This window comes from Diadema setosum, chromosome 14 (genome assembly GCF_964275005.1).
Source record: "Diadema setosum chromosome 14, eeDiaSeto1, whole genome shotgun sequence".
NCBI classification, from domain to species: Eukaryota; Metazoa; Echinodermata; class Echinoidea; order Diadematoida; family Diadematidae; genus Diadema; species Diadema setosum.
Window position 1 is genome coordinate 22,388,104 of NC_092698.1, and position 17,887 is coordinate 22,405,990.

The following is a 17,887-nucleotide window of genomic DNA, read 5'->3' on the forward strand; positions in this document are numbered from 1 at the left end:
TTCCTACATAACTACTTGTCACAAATGACTTTCAAGCAGTTCATCAGGGACATGTAGCGGAAACGAATGGGAGGGTGTGATTCTGTCAAACACACACACACATACACACAAACACAAACACACACACAAACATATGCACAGAAAAAAAAACACCCGAAAAGAAAAAAAAAACAAAACAAAAGATGATTGAAAATAATAGCGAAACCCTTGCCATTCCAAGGTTTCCGCCGTGAGATTCTTCTCATGGAAAGAAATGATTTTAATAATGATGATAACGATGATGGTGATGATAATAATAATAATGATGATAATAATAATGATACGAATATTAATAGTAACAATAATTATAATTATAATAGTAGATAGAACATAAATATGAAAAAAAAATGATTAAAAATATTTGGACGTTTCAGTCATTTCGAAACCATTTTACATCAAACAAACTTTGATTACCTCTTATGCTCATTCGTATAACATAAAAGGTTTCTCATTGTCTCACAGAAAAAGCTGGAAACCTGAGGACCCATCTGAACCAAAACTGTATCATCCCTTTAACGTGGTAAACTTATCTTTGAGGTGACCGATAATACCGGCCAGGCAAACCTTCGTTTTTGATATCTTGTCTCCCGTTTTATGTTGCACCAAAAAAAGTTTTGCAAGCTTAAGAATCTTTCTCTCTCTTAACAAATAATTAAGAAAATGAATAAAACATCGATATGTAACGTGACAGAGCGTGTAGTGGAATCCGGAACTGAAAGAGCTTTTGGATTCGAATTCTTCCTGTTGCGTTCATCTTTGTGAGAGTTTTTTTTTTTTTTTTTTGACCGGAACGTTCCCTTTAACCAAAGGTTTGAATGTGTACTTCATGGCCGGCGCCACGTTTTGAAAAAAAAAAAAGTGTGTGTGTGTGTGTGGGGGGGGGGGGCACTTTATATTTCTGGTGTCACTTCCGGGTTTCATCAGCTGACAAGCAACAACGACATCAAAAAAAAAATGCCTTCAGCCGCAACTTTTGATGCCACTTCCGGGTTTCATCAGCTACCAAGCAAAAGAAAGAAAGGTCTTCTGCGCAACTTTCTGATTCCATTGTGGGTTTCTACAGCCGACAAGCAAAAAGCTCAACCACTTTCTATTTCTCTTCTGGTGCCACTTCCGGGGTGTTAAAAAATGGGGGAGGTAAAGTGGTTGCACCCTATGGCCGGATTCACGAAGGTGGTAGTTTTGTATGGGGCGCCAAATGTCGCATGGCCTATTTCGTTACGATATCAGTTATTTATTTTCGTCGACGAAATGCCCGATTTCGTAACGAAATAGGCCATGCGATAATTGGCGCTTTATACAAAACTACGGTCCAAAGTTTAAACCATGGACAAAGATTGTACCACCTTCGTGAATCTGGGGGCCCCCTGCCGCCCCCCCCCCCCCCCCCCCCCCCCGTTCCACCGGCCCTGTACTTGGCAGATGCTAGGTAACGCTAACGGCAGGGCCATCCGATAAAGCAGTGGTGACAACCCTAAAGAAGCAACCCTGCATACCTGAGGTAGTAGTATTATCATCACTTTTAGTATAATCATTATCATGATTATCATCGTCATGATCATTATCATTATTATCACTATCATTATCATCACAGACTACCTTGTCTCACGCCTCAGGGGCCTTTCCATGCTTCACGCACGCACGCACGCACACACACATACACACCCACACGCATACACACACCCACACACATCCACACTAAAAACCAACCAAACAGTCCAAAAACATGGATTTGCAAGACAAAAAAAAATAAACAAAACCCTCACATTTTAGTACGATTTTTCTTATCAGAGTATATGTGAAAATGTTACCTTCTCTTCACCAGATCGCACGATTTAGACCCTATTTACAGCTTTAAAAGTGCCATGGGAGGGGAAACCCCACTCCCACGCCCTCCGTCCCCCGTCCCGTCGCTTCACGCCGCAGAATCTAACGCATAGCTGTTCTTTGACTCCGTCGTCATCATCATCGCCGCCGCCGCCGCCGTCATCATCATCATCACATTCATCCCCTCAGTGCAGAAGAAACATATACTAGTAATTAGAAATTCCCAGGGGATTTTGCTGGAAACATTACTGTGCGTATGGGAAGCATATAATGAAGAATGGGAAGAACATAATGATGACATTTGACTGCAAATGTCTCACTCTGAGCAATGGTTTTAATCTAAATCATTTTTGTTTTATAATGTTGATATTTTAATAGAAATGTTATTAAAAATACCTCTGAAACTATTCTTATAATTCATGTGAAAATAACTCGTGTATACGTGATTATATTCTCATGTTTATACTGCTGTATTCCACTAATTCTGCTGGTTCTAATTTTCTCTTTTTACGCCGCTAGGATATAGACCTACAAGCCAAATAGATATAAGCGTTCTTGTGTACATTCCATTCTCATCATTTTTATTGTTAGCTATAATGGTATTGAGTTATTTGCACTAGTTTGTGTATTGTCAATATTTTGTGTTATTCTATCCATTCATTCTATTCTGTTTTGCTTCTCGTAAACGTCTGTGGGTTTCGTCTTTGTTCTTCTTGAAATGTTCAAAATAACATAAATGAAATTGAATGAAAACACAAGTTTAAAAACTTACCATAATATCCCCCTCATAAAAATGAGAACAAAAAAAAAATGACATAAACTGGAGAGGAAAAAGATAAGTGCAGCAGATCAACAGAGAGACAAAAAGCAAAACGATACACATAACATAGTGATTAAATACCCTAAAGTCATGGTACTATATCTTCACTAGTGTCTTCTGCGTTGTAAGAGAAAGGGAGGAAATCAATGAACGTCACTTTCCAGAGTTCTTCGGAAAAGCAAACATGTCCTACGTTAAGCGTTCCATGAAAATGTGATATTGACCTGAAACTATATCAAAATCTTGCTGAAAATTTTATTACAAATAAACTTAATAATACATACATGTACATTATTATTTATATATATATGTTATAAAATATCAAATGATATATATATATATATATATATATATATATACATATACATTTATTCAATAAATTTTTACACTGTTGATGATAATGCTGATATTGATATCAGTGATAATTTTGGTCATTGTCGTCATTGCTGCTTTATGGGATACATATTATAAGGCTCTAACGAAGAAAAATGGTACGAGAAGTAGGCAGCGGAGGACATAAATTTCACACTAGTTAGAATTTATTCTACTCTTAAAACAACTGCGACAAACGTTTTGAATAAAATACAATGAAGTAAAACTACACAAAAATATTTAGCCAGTTTTCATTTTTTTTCTACACAAACGGACAAAAGAGTTTCGAGATTCAGAATGTTGATGTTGACAATACGTTTACGCTGTCTACGCATCTCCTTTTCTCACGGCTGTGAGAAAAGGCTAAAATCACCGTACGAATTCGAAACTGTAAGGAACATGGACAAAAATGTCAGTGAAGACAGTCTTTTAATGAGAATTCTGTATCAGAATATCATAAATCGGAGCTTGTGTGACTGTCAAATATGCATATGTGATATATATATATATATATATATATATATATATATATATATATATATATATATATATATACAATACATGGGTATATCCTTATTACATATTGCAAAATTTCATATGCATTAATCAAAGCAGTATTGAAAACTGACCTGCTGTGTTTCCGAAATTTATGAGTTTCCAATTGTTATTGATTTGATTTGATTTGATTTGATTTATTTATTCTCTGTATGCCATTTTTTTTTCAAATACATCAACTTTCTGCAATTTTCTGTTATTCGCTAAGTCTTGTGAATTTTCATCGACCATAACCCTTTTTATTCGCCCAACAAACCATGGTATATCATTCCATTCAGTTTGGACGTATCCCACGTAAAAATAACTTTCTCTTTGTGTTTACAAATTTCACATGGGCAAGTACAAATCAAGTTATTACAACAATAAAACTGCTTAAAACAAATACACACAAACAAATTGACCATGATTACATTTCTTTAATAGTCTCGTAGCACTCTTAAAATGAAACATCTAATCGCAAGGTTGTGTCGTCTGCTTGTAGTCGTCGAAAGCCGCCTGCCAGGCGACCATGTCTTCCGTCTTCCATTGATTGTAGTCTTCCCGCCATTGCTCTTCTAGGTCAGACATGTCCACTGTAAAACACAAGGTGTAAGACAAGACATGTAAAAAGCTGTTAAGTATTGTGCGACCGCTAAAAAATATCAAATCAACTTTAGAGCCATCACGCCACATCCCATTTTCATTGCAGTTCAACACCACGCTCAAACTGGCTGTCTTAAAGAGCGTAATTTCAGACGAACAGAGAGGTGTAGTTGTTCAATCAAAATCGAACTTCAAATTAGCAAAAGGTGGTGTTTTCGGTGGTGTTTTCAGTGAAACAGCGAGATAAGTACAAATGTACCAACAACAAGCTCAGAAGGTGGCAAACAGTATCATGTCATCACTGTACCAATTAGTGTTTCATAGAACTGTATAAAAATCTTTACTAAATCTTTATTTTCATACGACAGTCGACTGACAGTAAGGAATATAGGGTTAGTAATTCATATGATATCATTTTATTCTTGTAACAACCTCATGACGATGATCTCCATAGGAAAGAAGTTGCAGTCGCCACACTATAGAGGAAGACATGATTTTTCATTATGTGTTTTGTTTACAATACCCCAGACAATAGGACAGCTTTAGGTGAACACCTTTTCCCCCAATCTGGGTATTCTTTAGAAACATTAAAAGTATTAGATTTAGATTTCGTGTAAACTTTTCATGCTTACTTCTTTTATGTCGGGCTTTGATGAGATGGTATTTTATACTTCAAATCAAACTTCAATGAAAATGCTTCAAATTTTCTATATGGCAGGAAGTTATAAGGTATACTATAGATACTTCGACATGAAAACGTAGATTCACTTCTGCACACTAGTCAGTGCTAGTGTTTTCGGTTTTTTTTTTCTGTAAGACATCAGTACATAACATTTACTTCGGGTTTTCTTCCAAATCTTCCTTCAGCATGGAACGATTAACATTGCACAGACCATGGAAAATGAAACGTGATAAGAGTTCATACTGTGACTTACTGGTTCTTTGGACTAAAGACGGTAGGTATTCGTTCCAGAAATTGCACTCCCTCGATTTCAAAGCACGGTCATTTTCCATGGCGGGATCCATAATCTTGTACGCCAGTTCGGGAACCTCAAATTTTGGCCACGCCTTCTCCGATGTGTCTGGCTGTCCGCCCGGTGTTTCTAGGTTTGGATTTCTGAATTTTATGCAGAGAAAAGTAAATGGTTATAGTTAATCATTATTCCCAAGGATAGTTAACCCCAGAGTGAACTGAAATTCGTTATTCCGAAGGTTCGTTGGCACATACCACCTTTTTATTTTGTGGTTACTGAACTTTCGGATTAACGGATCTTATTTCATTTTCCGCGCATTGAATTCCTTTCACCAGGTTCCTTGCATGTGATTTGGGGGACTTGCAGTTTAACAAAGTGTCTCGCAACAGGACTTTTGTCAAAATATAAAGAAACTCATAAAAAACTGAAAAGCCATTCCTTATATACAAGGGTTTAAAAGCATGGACGCTATCAATGATGTCAAAATAAAGATAAAACAAACACTATTCTTTTTTTTTAAGGTTGTCAATACGTTAAATGTTTGCGACTCTCTACAGATACAACAAAACATTCCCTTCACTCCACTTCTACAGTGTCAAGAACATGGCGTTCTTGTATGGGGGTGGGGGCGTTAGTCAACGGTATATATAACATTAGGGAGCTTCAGATTTTGACGCGCGGACGTTTGAGACGACGCTTGCGCTGGACGTTCTCCTCTCCCCTGCGTCGTGCTGAAAAGTAACTTTAGATTACGCTGGGACGCAACGAATAAAAAGATAAAATGGCGCCCCATATGATCAGTACATCAAGTAGTTCTCTACGTTGCAAACTGTGCGGACGTAAGAATATCCCAGTACGCGTAGTGAAAAACTCAGGCGACGCAAGCTAAAAATAGATCGACATGACGCGCGCTTCTGCGCATACTCAGAACATGTTTTTGCCCTCTGAACGTCACCGTCGCGAAAATCTAAAGCTCCTTAATAATAGCTGGAGGAAAAGAAAGAGAGAGGAGGAGGAGGAGGAGTGCAGTTATCTGTATAGTATCATCAAACCGGTTGCGAGTAGCGTTGATGACGCTGAAGCTTACCCCGTCTTAGCAAAATTCGTGTAGTACTGCATGACGTCAAGAGTCAAGTTGACCTCCTCTCGTGGCATATCGTGCCATCGCGTCAAGGACGGATTGAAGTGATAGCCGAAGATGAACTGCAAGTCTTCGGCGTGGGCCACCCCTTTCCAGGCCGGCGACAGGTTTTCCGATGTCCACACAGTCTGATTCGGCAAGTGCGTGAACTGGTAGAGGTACACGTCTTGGTCGCTTTCGGCGTAAACCCTGGCCCAGCCGTCGGTGGGACAGGCGAAGGCCTCGTCCGTCTCCAGAGCGATGTAGTTGTAGAAGTAGTTCGTATCAGGATCATCTGCGAGGGTCCAGTCGACGTATTCCTGCGTCATAGCGTCGATGACGATGTCGTTGACGTACGTGTAGGTGAAGCGCTCCAGGGAATCGCGGAACTGCGTGCTGTTGACATGGGGATCGTCGTCGGGAATGGCGCGGAGGAAGGCCCGGGCCGCTATGAGGCTCCCGTCGTCTTTTGTAGAGCCCAACATCACCGGACATTTGTTGAAGCGCCCGCTGGCGAGGAGCTCTAGAGGCTTGTCTGGGAGAAACTCGCCATCTACGGTAGGTACCAGTGGAATCACGTTCGTTGTCTCAAGCAGCACCTGCCAATAAGATTCAGCACGAAACTTTCAAGTTTCGAAAACAAACTCCTTTTCACGGATGTCTATCTCCTTTCCTGCAATCTTCTTGGCGTTTCGATTATGAGAAAGAATATAATCTGTCTTCGACCATTACATGTCCGCATGCAAGTGATAGGGCCTACATTTTTACACCGGCAATTTTAGGCATACATTACACCAAAGAGCTACCTTCTTGATTACACTGAACTATCGCAGTGTAACGCTATTACAAACAATAAAAAAAAAACCTAGAAAGCAATAACCTGATATGTACCAGTTTTTAAAAAAGAACAGTCTTCTTCCGTACATTAGTGGCGTAACCATCAGATTATCTACATGGATATACTCAACACACTGTAACGCTTTCATGGATACTTGGATAACTGAATGAATCAATGTAACCGTAGCATAATAGGGGACTATGTTGTTAAATGACCAAACAAGGAGATTTTTTTTTTTTCACCAAAAAGTTCAAGTTCGACATACTCTGTCGATGGCGAACGTCAGTTGTTGTTCGGATAGTTCTCTCAGGCAGTCGGCCAGAGCTTGACTTGTAGAGAGATCATCGCACCGGGCTGCCTCCCCGACACCAAACGCATCGTCTCGAGCCTTTTGAGCGTCAGTTTCCACGGACCAAGGACTCGAAGCTGTCCCACTCTAAGAAAAACAAACGAACAAGCAAACAGACAAACAACACGCAAACAAACACATTATTCCAACTGCCTGCGGAGACTACTAAGGCTCGTGAGGTCATATGAGTACAACCGTACAAAGAAAATGTAAAGAAAATTTAACATATTTTCACTTTTTTCGCATAATAAAAGAGCACTTGACTTGCCTCTTTCTAAAGGCAATGGGAATAATATTACCCATGACATATGTCAGTAACGAGTCAAAGGAATGTGTACTTTTTTTTTCAAAAGATGAAATTTTGTGAAATTCTCTTTATATTTTCCTTATATTGTTGTACGCATGTCACATCATACACTGCAGTACTCTTATCATCCAGCCGGCGGTGACTGCACAAAAACTTTAAAAATTCATAACTTTTGAACGGATTGTCTGATTTTCCTCAAACTTTCAATGATGTGTTCTACTAATATTGCTACATTCTCTCAATCCTTATGTTAATGAAGGTGAACTTGTCCTTTAATTACACTTTTCATGCATCCAATTTGGAGGATTACAGCTTGTCACTTCTGCTTATGTTGGTAATTATTCCTTTTGGTTTTTGGAATGGTTTTTACTCAACGTGATGTTTGTTTGTAAACTAATTACTTTACTCGTGTTATGTAAGAACATGGACCCCAGGGAAGAACAGCTATGGGAAGTTGTTACAATTGATGCTTGGCAAATCTCCTTCATGTACATAAAACATATTGATATTTATGTACGCAGTCAAAGTGTTTCCTTTCTGTTAGTATATCTGTATCAGTTCTCTCTATACCATTAGGCAGCGTCCAACAGAAACTGACAGCCGCCATGATTAACAATATTGATTTAACCTTCGCTGAAGCTAATCAAATCTATACGGTATCTTTCGGAGAGATAACGCGCACTCATTTACGAAGTGGAAAGCCAAACAAGTCAATCAGTTATCGCTACTTGCTGATAGCGTGTTAGTTTTGCCGTCTGCAGAAGTCATTAACCAATCAGCGAGGCCACATAAGTTCATATTTCTCTTTTATTTGAGAAATGATAATCATTCTTATCACGATCGATATTTCACCGAGTCACCCCAAAAATCGATTTGGACCTTTATCGGCACGGCATCATCCGTGTAAGATAAAAACCAAAAAGTGCATTATTGGACAAAACTGCTCAAACTTCGACTATGGCAGAAGTTGAGTTTAGCGATATGATTATTATCTACAGAAACATTACTTGAGACAGCAAGGCGCCGTATAGGTGAGAATCTTTCTGTGCAAGGCATTTCAGCTTTATGAATTCGAGGGTCCCGATTATGCAGTAGATTTTGCATCGCGATAAGAAATATAGATTATTTTAATATGCTTATGCCTCTTATTCATTTTTTTTTTGAACAAGTCATCTAATTAAGACAAAGGATGTCAATCATAAGAAGGAAAACAAAATTGTTGGTGGATTTGTTTGGTTTGAATATGGAAATGACTGTAGTTATGCCCTCCCCTCCTAACCCCGGAGATAACGATACCTAATAGTAGTTTTCGGTTTCTTTTTCATTTGTTCACTTTAATTTCAAGCGATGTATTTTCATAAAAAAGGAGATGTGTTTATTTAACAACAAAGTTACAAAGAACTTGCTATAACATACACAAGCTCGTAAGCACACAAATATGTAATAAAGAAAAAGAAAAGAAACATGCTTAGTTTTCGGCGGAGTAATAATATATCAGGAATCCAATCGAAGAGACATGAGATACAATTGTGATATATACGAATAAACCTACAACCCCTCCCCCCACAATTTGCCTATTAGTATATTCACTGATAAAGATATTGCGTTAAGTCTTCATAGATGTGAACAATAGAGAGCAGTGGCTTCAGCCATGAAACTATTGCAAATTCTTTACGGACAGCAAGCCACATTAATTAGAGAAATTCATGCATTGTCGGAAAACATATCATTCATAATGCTTATAAAAGAGATCTATGAGCTTAGAAAAAAAAAAACAACTTTCAAAACAACAACAACACAAAGATTGAGAACTGTACAGTTATGAATAAAAAAAAAAGAAGCACCAACATTTTATCTGAAAAAAAAAATTGTGTGGACTCACGACGAGGATTGCTCTGTTGAAGTAGCCGGCACTCTCGGGTGATAGGAGATGAAGACCAACGCTACCACCTCCAGCACTCTGCCCAAAGATCGTAACCTCGTTCGGATCGCCACCGAATGCTTGAATTAGAAGGGTAAAAATCAGGTCATCGTAGCTCGCATTCAAAGATAAAGGAAGAATTCAGGTAAATTTTCACCTAAAAGATAATATCAAAAGTTTTGAAAAGTAGATACATCAGAAATTACTGTCTCTTTTTCAATGAATCTGAATATGTCTCCACCCATTCCTTTCCTCTCATGTAACGCAAATGCTTAAAAAAGAATCAATAAATAAAAAATAAAAATATTACATCTCTTGATTTTTTTAAAAGCCAACACAACCTCTATTTTCCCGATCTCCATGCAACATATTTTGTGCTAATGTATTTCCAATTCTACTGAAGATGAAAAATTATATTTCCAATTCCTACTGAAGATGAAAAATTATATTATATTGGATGGCTATGAATGGGATACCAGGGAATATTGCACGAGTTAGGGCCAATATCACACGAATCGAAGATGAGTGCAATATTGGCCCTAACGAGTGCAATATTCCCTGGTATTCCATGAATCAAGGCCATCCAATATAATTATTATCATCTATACAATCAAGTAGAGCAAGCATAAACTGCACAAAATTACCCGGCTTCTACTCGTCTTTGAAGTTGACTCGGCAGTCACATCCCAGCGCTGAAAAGGGGAAGCCCCTAAAACTGCGTACATGAAACAAACACTAGCAAGATGCTTGCGCGCTTGTGAATTGTAACAAAAATAATATTATAATATAATATATAATATTATATCATACATAATAGTAGTACCTTGGATATTATGATTGACCCATTTCAGCGCCTCCAACTGATCGTACATTCCGTACATGCCCGGTAGTACATCATCTCCTGAACAATTTGATGGGGTGGTGGGGGAGGGGTGGAGGAGGAGGAAGAGGAGAGAAAGAAGTGGGGGGGGGGGAGGGGAGAGATTTAAAAGACAAAGGTGTAGCGAAGAGCAGTTGGTTGCATTGAACATGCATTGTGCAATATTTTAGTTGCTAGAGGAGTTAATCAAACTTCTCTTGGTAAGTTTAAACCTGTACTGCGATGGATACCTACTAAGATACCAGTTCGCTTTATCTTCCGCAGCCGGTATTCCAACTTAGCGTGTGTAACTTAAGTGAGATGAAAATTTGTTATACTTTGGAAACATTTAAGACGACAAAGGTAACTCTGAAAACACTATATAGACAAGGGATTAGAAAGGCGATGTATCTATATTCAACATGATGTTATGTTCATTTCGAAATAAAATTAAAAAAGCTAGAAGTTATACGATGATTTTGATATACACAATACATTCAAGAGCATTGTTAATTACACTTTTATAATTTCGGTCTAGACACTACAATTCATAAATTATCATTCTACAGCAAGGCACGAACTGTGATGCTTAACCACATTTTTACATTCTTGAACTATACCTTGATAGTATGTCATTGTTTATCTTCATTGTTTAATCTTTCCATTTGAAAGACAACGAAAATAAATAGAATAAAATGAAGTCATTTCCCTTCAATTCAATTGAATTCAATTCTGTTTAGTTCGATTCAATTCTATTATCATTTATATCCAACCAACAAAAGAGTGAAGCAAAATACAAAGCACACATCACAAATCATATTGTTTTATCAATTGGTATAAGAAATATACAAAGCACACATCACAAATCATATTGTTTTATCAATTGGTATAAGAAATATAGGGGCCTATAGCACATAAATACATAAGTCAAATCAAATAAAATCAAAACTTTTTTTTGGTCTATTACTCCTAACTATAGTCTATTTGTGCCTCTGATAGGGTAATGTCATATCTACCCGTGGACAAGAATCCGAAGCCGTTCAGCCTGTAATTAGCAGTCACGTGGACAACTCCATGTATGGCGCACAGGGCGTGGCCCTCGTAACTCCGCGACGACCCCGCCCCCAGAACAAATGCTCCGCCATGAAACCAAACCATGACCGGTGCATTTTGCGGCTGAGCAGCATAAAAAGGAACGTCAAAACAAAGCGAGTAGGCGAGGTGTAATGTCTGTTTTGGGATTTTGTTGTTGTTGCTGCAGTATCCAATATAATCGGAAATGTTTTGAGCTTTCTACAGATATCCATGTAATACTGTAATGGGAATGACATTGTCATTAACAAGATGATCAGGTAGATGGATAACGGGCAACTACTAGTATAAGGCATATCCCATACTTTAAAATTGTTGCCTTTTTTTAACACCAAAAAGTGAGCTGTCAGAGGTAACTGGTCACCCTGTCAATCTCCCTATCGCTCTTTCTCTCTCTCTCTCTCTCTCTCTCTCTCTCTCTCTCTCTCTCTATATATATATATATATATATATATGTATGTATGTATATATATATATATATATATATATATATATATATATATATATATATATTGTATATATTGTATATATTATCACGGGTAATATCTTCAAGAAGCGACAAATACAACTTTATGTCAGTGTATGGTAACGTTAGAAACCCGAAGAATGCCAATTTCTTGGACTCGTCAACCGTGCATGTGTATACATTTTGTTATGCTGACAGTGCTAATCGGGACTATGAAATTTGAAATGACATGTCAAGCTTTCGACGGCTTATGATCCAATATTTTAACTTTTTAAGTCCTTGATATCAGTATATCACTGGAAACGAGGCAGTCCAAGAAAATTAACAACAATAAGAGATATGGGTAAGAGGATGGGGGTAATTAACTTTGTTGATATGTAACAGTTTGTCTCTTTCTCTACTAAAGTTTAACCCAAGCAGATGGAAGAAGAATATCTCAAGAAGAACTGTATACTCAACTCCATTCTATCCAATTCAATTATTTTAATTTAACTGAATTACTTATAAAAACGCTAATTGGATACTTAGGTTCAACGTTCACCTTTGCTTTTACCTTCCCACTTATATGTTCCCTTTTGTTATTTCTAAATCAAAACATCCTATTTTGACTATTGAGAAATACACGTTGCAGTCTGAAAGCCCATTTCAAAGGGAAGAAAAGGACAAGATGCTATGTGTAATTGTTGGCGTTGACAGATTGTCGTGCTCATAATAAATCTCACCTGAGGATTTGGAGTCCAGACATTGAGGTATAGGCAATCCTCGCTCTGTTCCCGGCTCTCTAGTCTTTCCGGTAGCTGCCAACAAATTGTTCTGTACTCGGTGGCATTGAGCACGCCACCCTCGAGCTCCGTCATCGATTCGGGCTTCATGAACCTGTAGTCGGACGCGTTCTTGGCGAACGGTATTCCGCGGTATACGTTCACGTTTGTGTCATAGGACGGGTAATCGTGTTTGAACGGGATCGTCTCCCCGTAGATCTGTCCGAAGTTCGGCACGTTGACCATGGGCTGGTCACCTACGACGGCGACGACGAGAAGGACCAGACCCAGGAAAGAAGCCAGTGGGAGAAAATCAAACTTGTGCATCCTGCCTTTCATTTCCCCCTTTCCCGCAACGACGAAATTTGAAATTTGTCTCCAGAAGTCTCCGGACTCAAATACAGAGCACTACTTGAATGTCGCCAACGATAAGGGGCTCTGATTCGCTCACTTCTGCCGAATGTTAGCTCATCCTCGCACTGTTTACTAATAAAACCAATTTTGATGGAAGAACTTCTAAGGTGTGGAGAGCCCTTTATGAGATAAACGTTTACCAAATACTGCCGGGAGTTGTGTCTATTTCAACAGCCCGACTCTACGTCGGAGAGTGCTTCATTAATTTATACCAGAGCTTGTTCTGTTTTTATCTCCTTGTGCAAATGTTGGAAAGAAAGAACGACCTATAGCAGCAGAGCGCCTAAGGGGCCTTCTCAGATATGAAGATAAAGATACCACTGCCAAGTGTCACTTGTTACATCTCTGCCGGTAATGTGTAGGCACTAGCGATTAGCTCGGGTTGTTATTTGAATAGTGAAGTGTGACACCTCAATTGTTGACCGCTTGTGTTTGACACAATGCAATTAAATCTAATTTTAGACGCTTATCTATGCAAATTAAAGTGGGTGTGGCTCTTTTATGAAGGCTGTCAAAACGTGCTTTTGTTTCCCCCAAATCAGGGGATCATGAGGGGATAAAACAACAGTAGACACTTTTTTGTTTTTGAACTTCCTAAAATCACAGATTAGGATGACGTCCCCCTAGTAGCGGAATCTGTTTGGAGACACACCGAACACTGCAAAGCGGAATCGTTCATTGCCATGGCGAAGAAGGAAGAAGACAGCAGACGACGTATTCTTGTAAACATCAATAGAAGAACACTTGTTATGTAATGAACTCCCATACTACAGATTTACATACCTCATACCTGCTCATACTTTGCTAGTAAAACCACAGCTGCAATCAGTGGTCCTGACGTATAATTACTGCTTATTTATGGTCAAAGCAAGAAAGATTAGGATTGAAGCACATGCTGTAAAAAGTTACATAAAGAAGTTCTTTCTGTCGTTCAAATATAACTATAACTATATAACTATATATACACATATATATAATATGTATATACATGTATATATATATATACATATACATATATATATATATATACATATACATATATATATAAATATATACGCATATTTTTATATATATATATATATATATATATATATATATATATATATATATACATATATATATATATATATATATATATATATATATAAATCAAGCTTTAGGTGGATGTTGGTGTCTACTTTTCCCTTTAATCTGATGTATACATAAATACATATACATATACACATCAGGGCTCGACACTAACATTTTCTCTGGGGATCTTTGAATTTCAACCAAATTGAATTAAATTTCTTTCATACTTCATATCTGTCTATAGCGGCCACTTTTTTCATCTCCCTTGGGTGCCCGCTATAGACAGGTTTGACTGTTATATATATATATATATATATATATATATATATATATATATATATATATATATATATAATGCGTGTGTGTGTGTGTGTGTTTGTTTGCCTGTTAAGTCTTTGCATGGATATCAGTATCAGCTTTGCTTTCTTGAACAATCCATCATGAGATTTTTTTCGTTTTGTTTTGTTTTGTTTGCTGATCCTAACTGAAAACATCTCGCCAGAACAATGGACAGTGATTTCAAAGAAGAGCCGGTCTCGAAATCTCCCTTAGTACACATGAAGCCGATTCACAGCAATTCGTGACTGGAAGCACGTGACTACCGCAGTCACCGTAGCAGACCTTTGGAAAGCAGCAACTGAGTAATTCATTTCATTTCATCAAAACGAGTTACAGCATAAACCATCTGTAAACAGGCTACTGTGACTTTATTCACTGTATGGGTAGTGAGCTTCTTCTCATCCTGATTAGTCTGAATTCCAGACCATTTGCCAACTGGACTCCGCGGCGACGAAGTCGCCGCCACCTTTGCCGAAGGATCCATCTAAACCTACTCCAGTTTTCGACATCGAGGGCGTCAATATCCTGTATAATAAAATAATACGAGCAGAGGGTCTGGAAGCCAGACTACATCCTGATATGTTTGTTGGTCCTATGTAGTTTTTAGAGGTAAGCATAAACCCATAATGCTTTTTCTATTTCATAACTTTCTGGAAGTTAGTTGTTGATAGAGTATTTTTTGTAATGCGAAATGAAGCTCATTTGCTGATGAATTCGTCTGTTAACTAAAACACCGATGTGGATGCAGATCAGGGCCCTGTTGCTTAAAAAGTTGCAATCAAACATAAGTCTGTTGTCAGCCAATCAGCATTTAGTATTCAAAGACTTACGTTTGATTTTCTGATTTATGTTTGATTTCAACTTTAATAAAACAGGGTCCAGGATTCGTAAAACAAACATGACAGATTCTGTTCTGTCTCGTATCACGGCATTAAAGAGAGATAGAAGTGTGTTTATGTCGTTGCCAAACAATGGGCCGGCAACGAATGGTAAAAGAGGGCAGGAGTAAATATCGTTGACAATCCTTTGTAGTTTAGGTGAGAAAAGATATCTTGCTATTAAAGGGGGAAGAATTTTTGTTATGTCCTAGAGTTGGTGTTTATTCAGATGAGGTCAGGTCAATGAACTTTCTGTCTCTTGGAGAAAAGAAACCCATGTCGATCAGACCAGTGGACAACGCCCTCAGCGTACAGGTCAGGAGAGACATTTTCACTTTGAATACATTGTGATTTCATTATTTCATTGCATGACGTAATTGATTGGTCTATTATAGACGATTATATTGTTTATTCCATTTGGTTTAAATTCTTTTCTTAATAGTGACGCATTTTCTTGTGACCATGAGAACAACGACAACTGAACATAAAATGCATCCAGAAACCTGCTCAATTTGCAAATAAAAAACACAATATATATAGGCCTACTATATAATACATGTATATATATAATTTAATTATTCATAAGTGAAAATCAGGCAAAGAAAATGGGATTCTTTGCTCAGTTGTTGTTGTTTTTTACTTATCAATTGTATACATTTCTAGTCAATTTTCCTTTGTTTGCATTTATTATATATATATATATATATATACATATATACTTGTACATCTCAAACAACAGCTCTTTTGCTGATTTTGTGTCAACTTCTTCTTTATCAGCGAAAGTCTGCCAGGGCGGTTTTTCCTATCGATCTTCAAATAAGAATGTCATCCTATTTTCATTCAACTCCGTGCAGCAAGATTACAAGTAGAACTTCATAAGTGGATGGGCATTTAAATTGTCACCGCACCTACTGCGCTACATTGTGACATTTTTATTCCTATGATTCCTTGCTACTTATAATGAATTCGCTCGTGAAAATGTCACCATTGTGTGTGTTATTTGCTCTGGAAAAAGGAAAGAATTCAAGTCAAAATCTTGACAAAAGAGGTCAGCTTAAGACAGCCATTTTAAAACACTCTGACAACTGTATAGTGCATTACAGACTCAGTCGTTGATGCTTGTCTTTATTCAACAACACTAGTATGTACATTTATTGTGAAAATATATTCAAAGATACACTGCCTATGATATGAAAGTACCGAATATTACATAATTCGTTGCATTCAGAAAACTACTTCTAGAATTAATCCGAAAACTTGACTGCGCTACAAACGGGAGATTTTGTTAGAGATTCAAATTTGAACAATGCGCCCCTGGGCTCCATAGTTAAGTTGCAAGGCTCTATACGTTCATTTGAATCTGTATTACGGACAAACCTACATAATTAATCGAGGAACTACAAGAGTGCACACCGTCTCCCAGTCTGTTCAGAAAGGAGATCACAAAATCCAAAAACACGACACGTAGATAAAACTCTGCCATCTGCAAATGACAAGTCAAACCATTTCCTTTTTATTGTATCTCCTAATTAACTATTATCTCAGTGCTTAACAGTGCCTCAGTGACTGTTCCATGACTGTACCCTCTTATACAATATTGAATGTGGAGCTGCTTTTGTGATATTCAAAAAAAAATTCATCTTCGAAAGCTTTATCATAAAAATGTTGATTTGTTTAGAAGTAGGTATACTGTAAGTAGCATGAGGGGGCGAAGGTGCAGGTGTGAGATTTCTTCAATGTGTCCCTCTACAAATGAAATTTATAATATCGCAACTGCTGATCTATAATTTTAACAAACATGTCGCAAAAAGGAGCAACGGGACTCGAACCTGTTATCTACTGCTTTTCGGGAAGCGACACTACCACCAGGCTATCCCTCTATAGTTGTCGACAGTGACGCAATGAACTTGGGAAAAAAATACCCCGGAACCTTTTTTTTCTTGATATTGTTACCAAGATAATTCTGAAATTCTACCCAATCTTCTTTTCACGTTCGTCCAAATCAATGTAAACAGGGGAATGTGCCTAGCAGCTGAGTAGCATCAAAACTAGCAACATATATCGAGAATTAAGTGTAAGAGCCCTAAACTCTTTCGAAACAATAACTTGATTGTTTTTTCAAACCAGCAGCCAGATAGTTTGTTAGCAGAGCTGAATTTTATATGACTGATTAATCATACCATGCATCACCGCAATGAATGAATGTCTAAACGTAGGACAGTTTTCTGAAATATTGGCTGGCGGACAGAGAATTTTTGTTTCTTCCGAATTGATGCTGTATGCCGCCATATTCGGTATACCTG

At 37.7% G+C, this 17,887-nt stretch overlaps 1 protein-coding gene across 1 annotated transcript; it reads right to left on the bottom strand.

Annotated features, from left to right (window-relative positions):
* Positions 1 to 3,953: 3,953 nt before the first annotated feature.
* On the bottom strand, positions 3,954 to 13,209 carry LOC140238003 (acetylcholinesterase-like). Its single transcript, XM_072317932.1, has 8 exons — positions 12,844 to 13,209; positions 11,580 to 11,739; positions 10,528 to 10,605; positions 9,666 to 9,784; positions 7,393 to 7,563; positions 6,257 to 6,888; positions 5,131 to 5,312; positions 3,954 to 4,185 (listed from the first exon to the last, which is right to left on the bottom strand). The coding sequence occupies exons 1-8, from the start codon at positions 13,207 to 13,209 to the stop codon at positions 4,064 to 4,066; spliced, it is 1,830 nt and encodes a 609-aa protein (XP_072174033.1). The 3' UTR covers positions 3,954 to 4,063.
* Positions 13,210 to 17,887: the final 4,678 nt, after the last annotated feature.

What these genes read in the sequence shown, in the direction of transcription:
- LOC140238003 (XM_072317932.1), bottom strand. Translation starts at nt 13,209, where the DNA reads ATGCACAAGTTTGATTTTCTCCCACTGGCTTCTTTCCTGGGTCTGGTC. An exon ending in TCTGGACTCCAAATCCTCAG is followed by an intron (nt 11,740 to 12,843) that starts GTGAGATTTATT and finishes TATGCTGCTCAG; the next exon opens with CCGCAAAATGCACCGGTCAT. An exon ending in GGTCAATCATAATATCCAAG is followed by an intron (nt 9,785 to 10,527) that starts GTACTACTATTA and finishes TTCTAATTCAAG; the next exon opens with CATTCGGTGGCGATCCGAAC.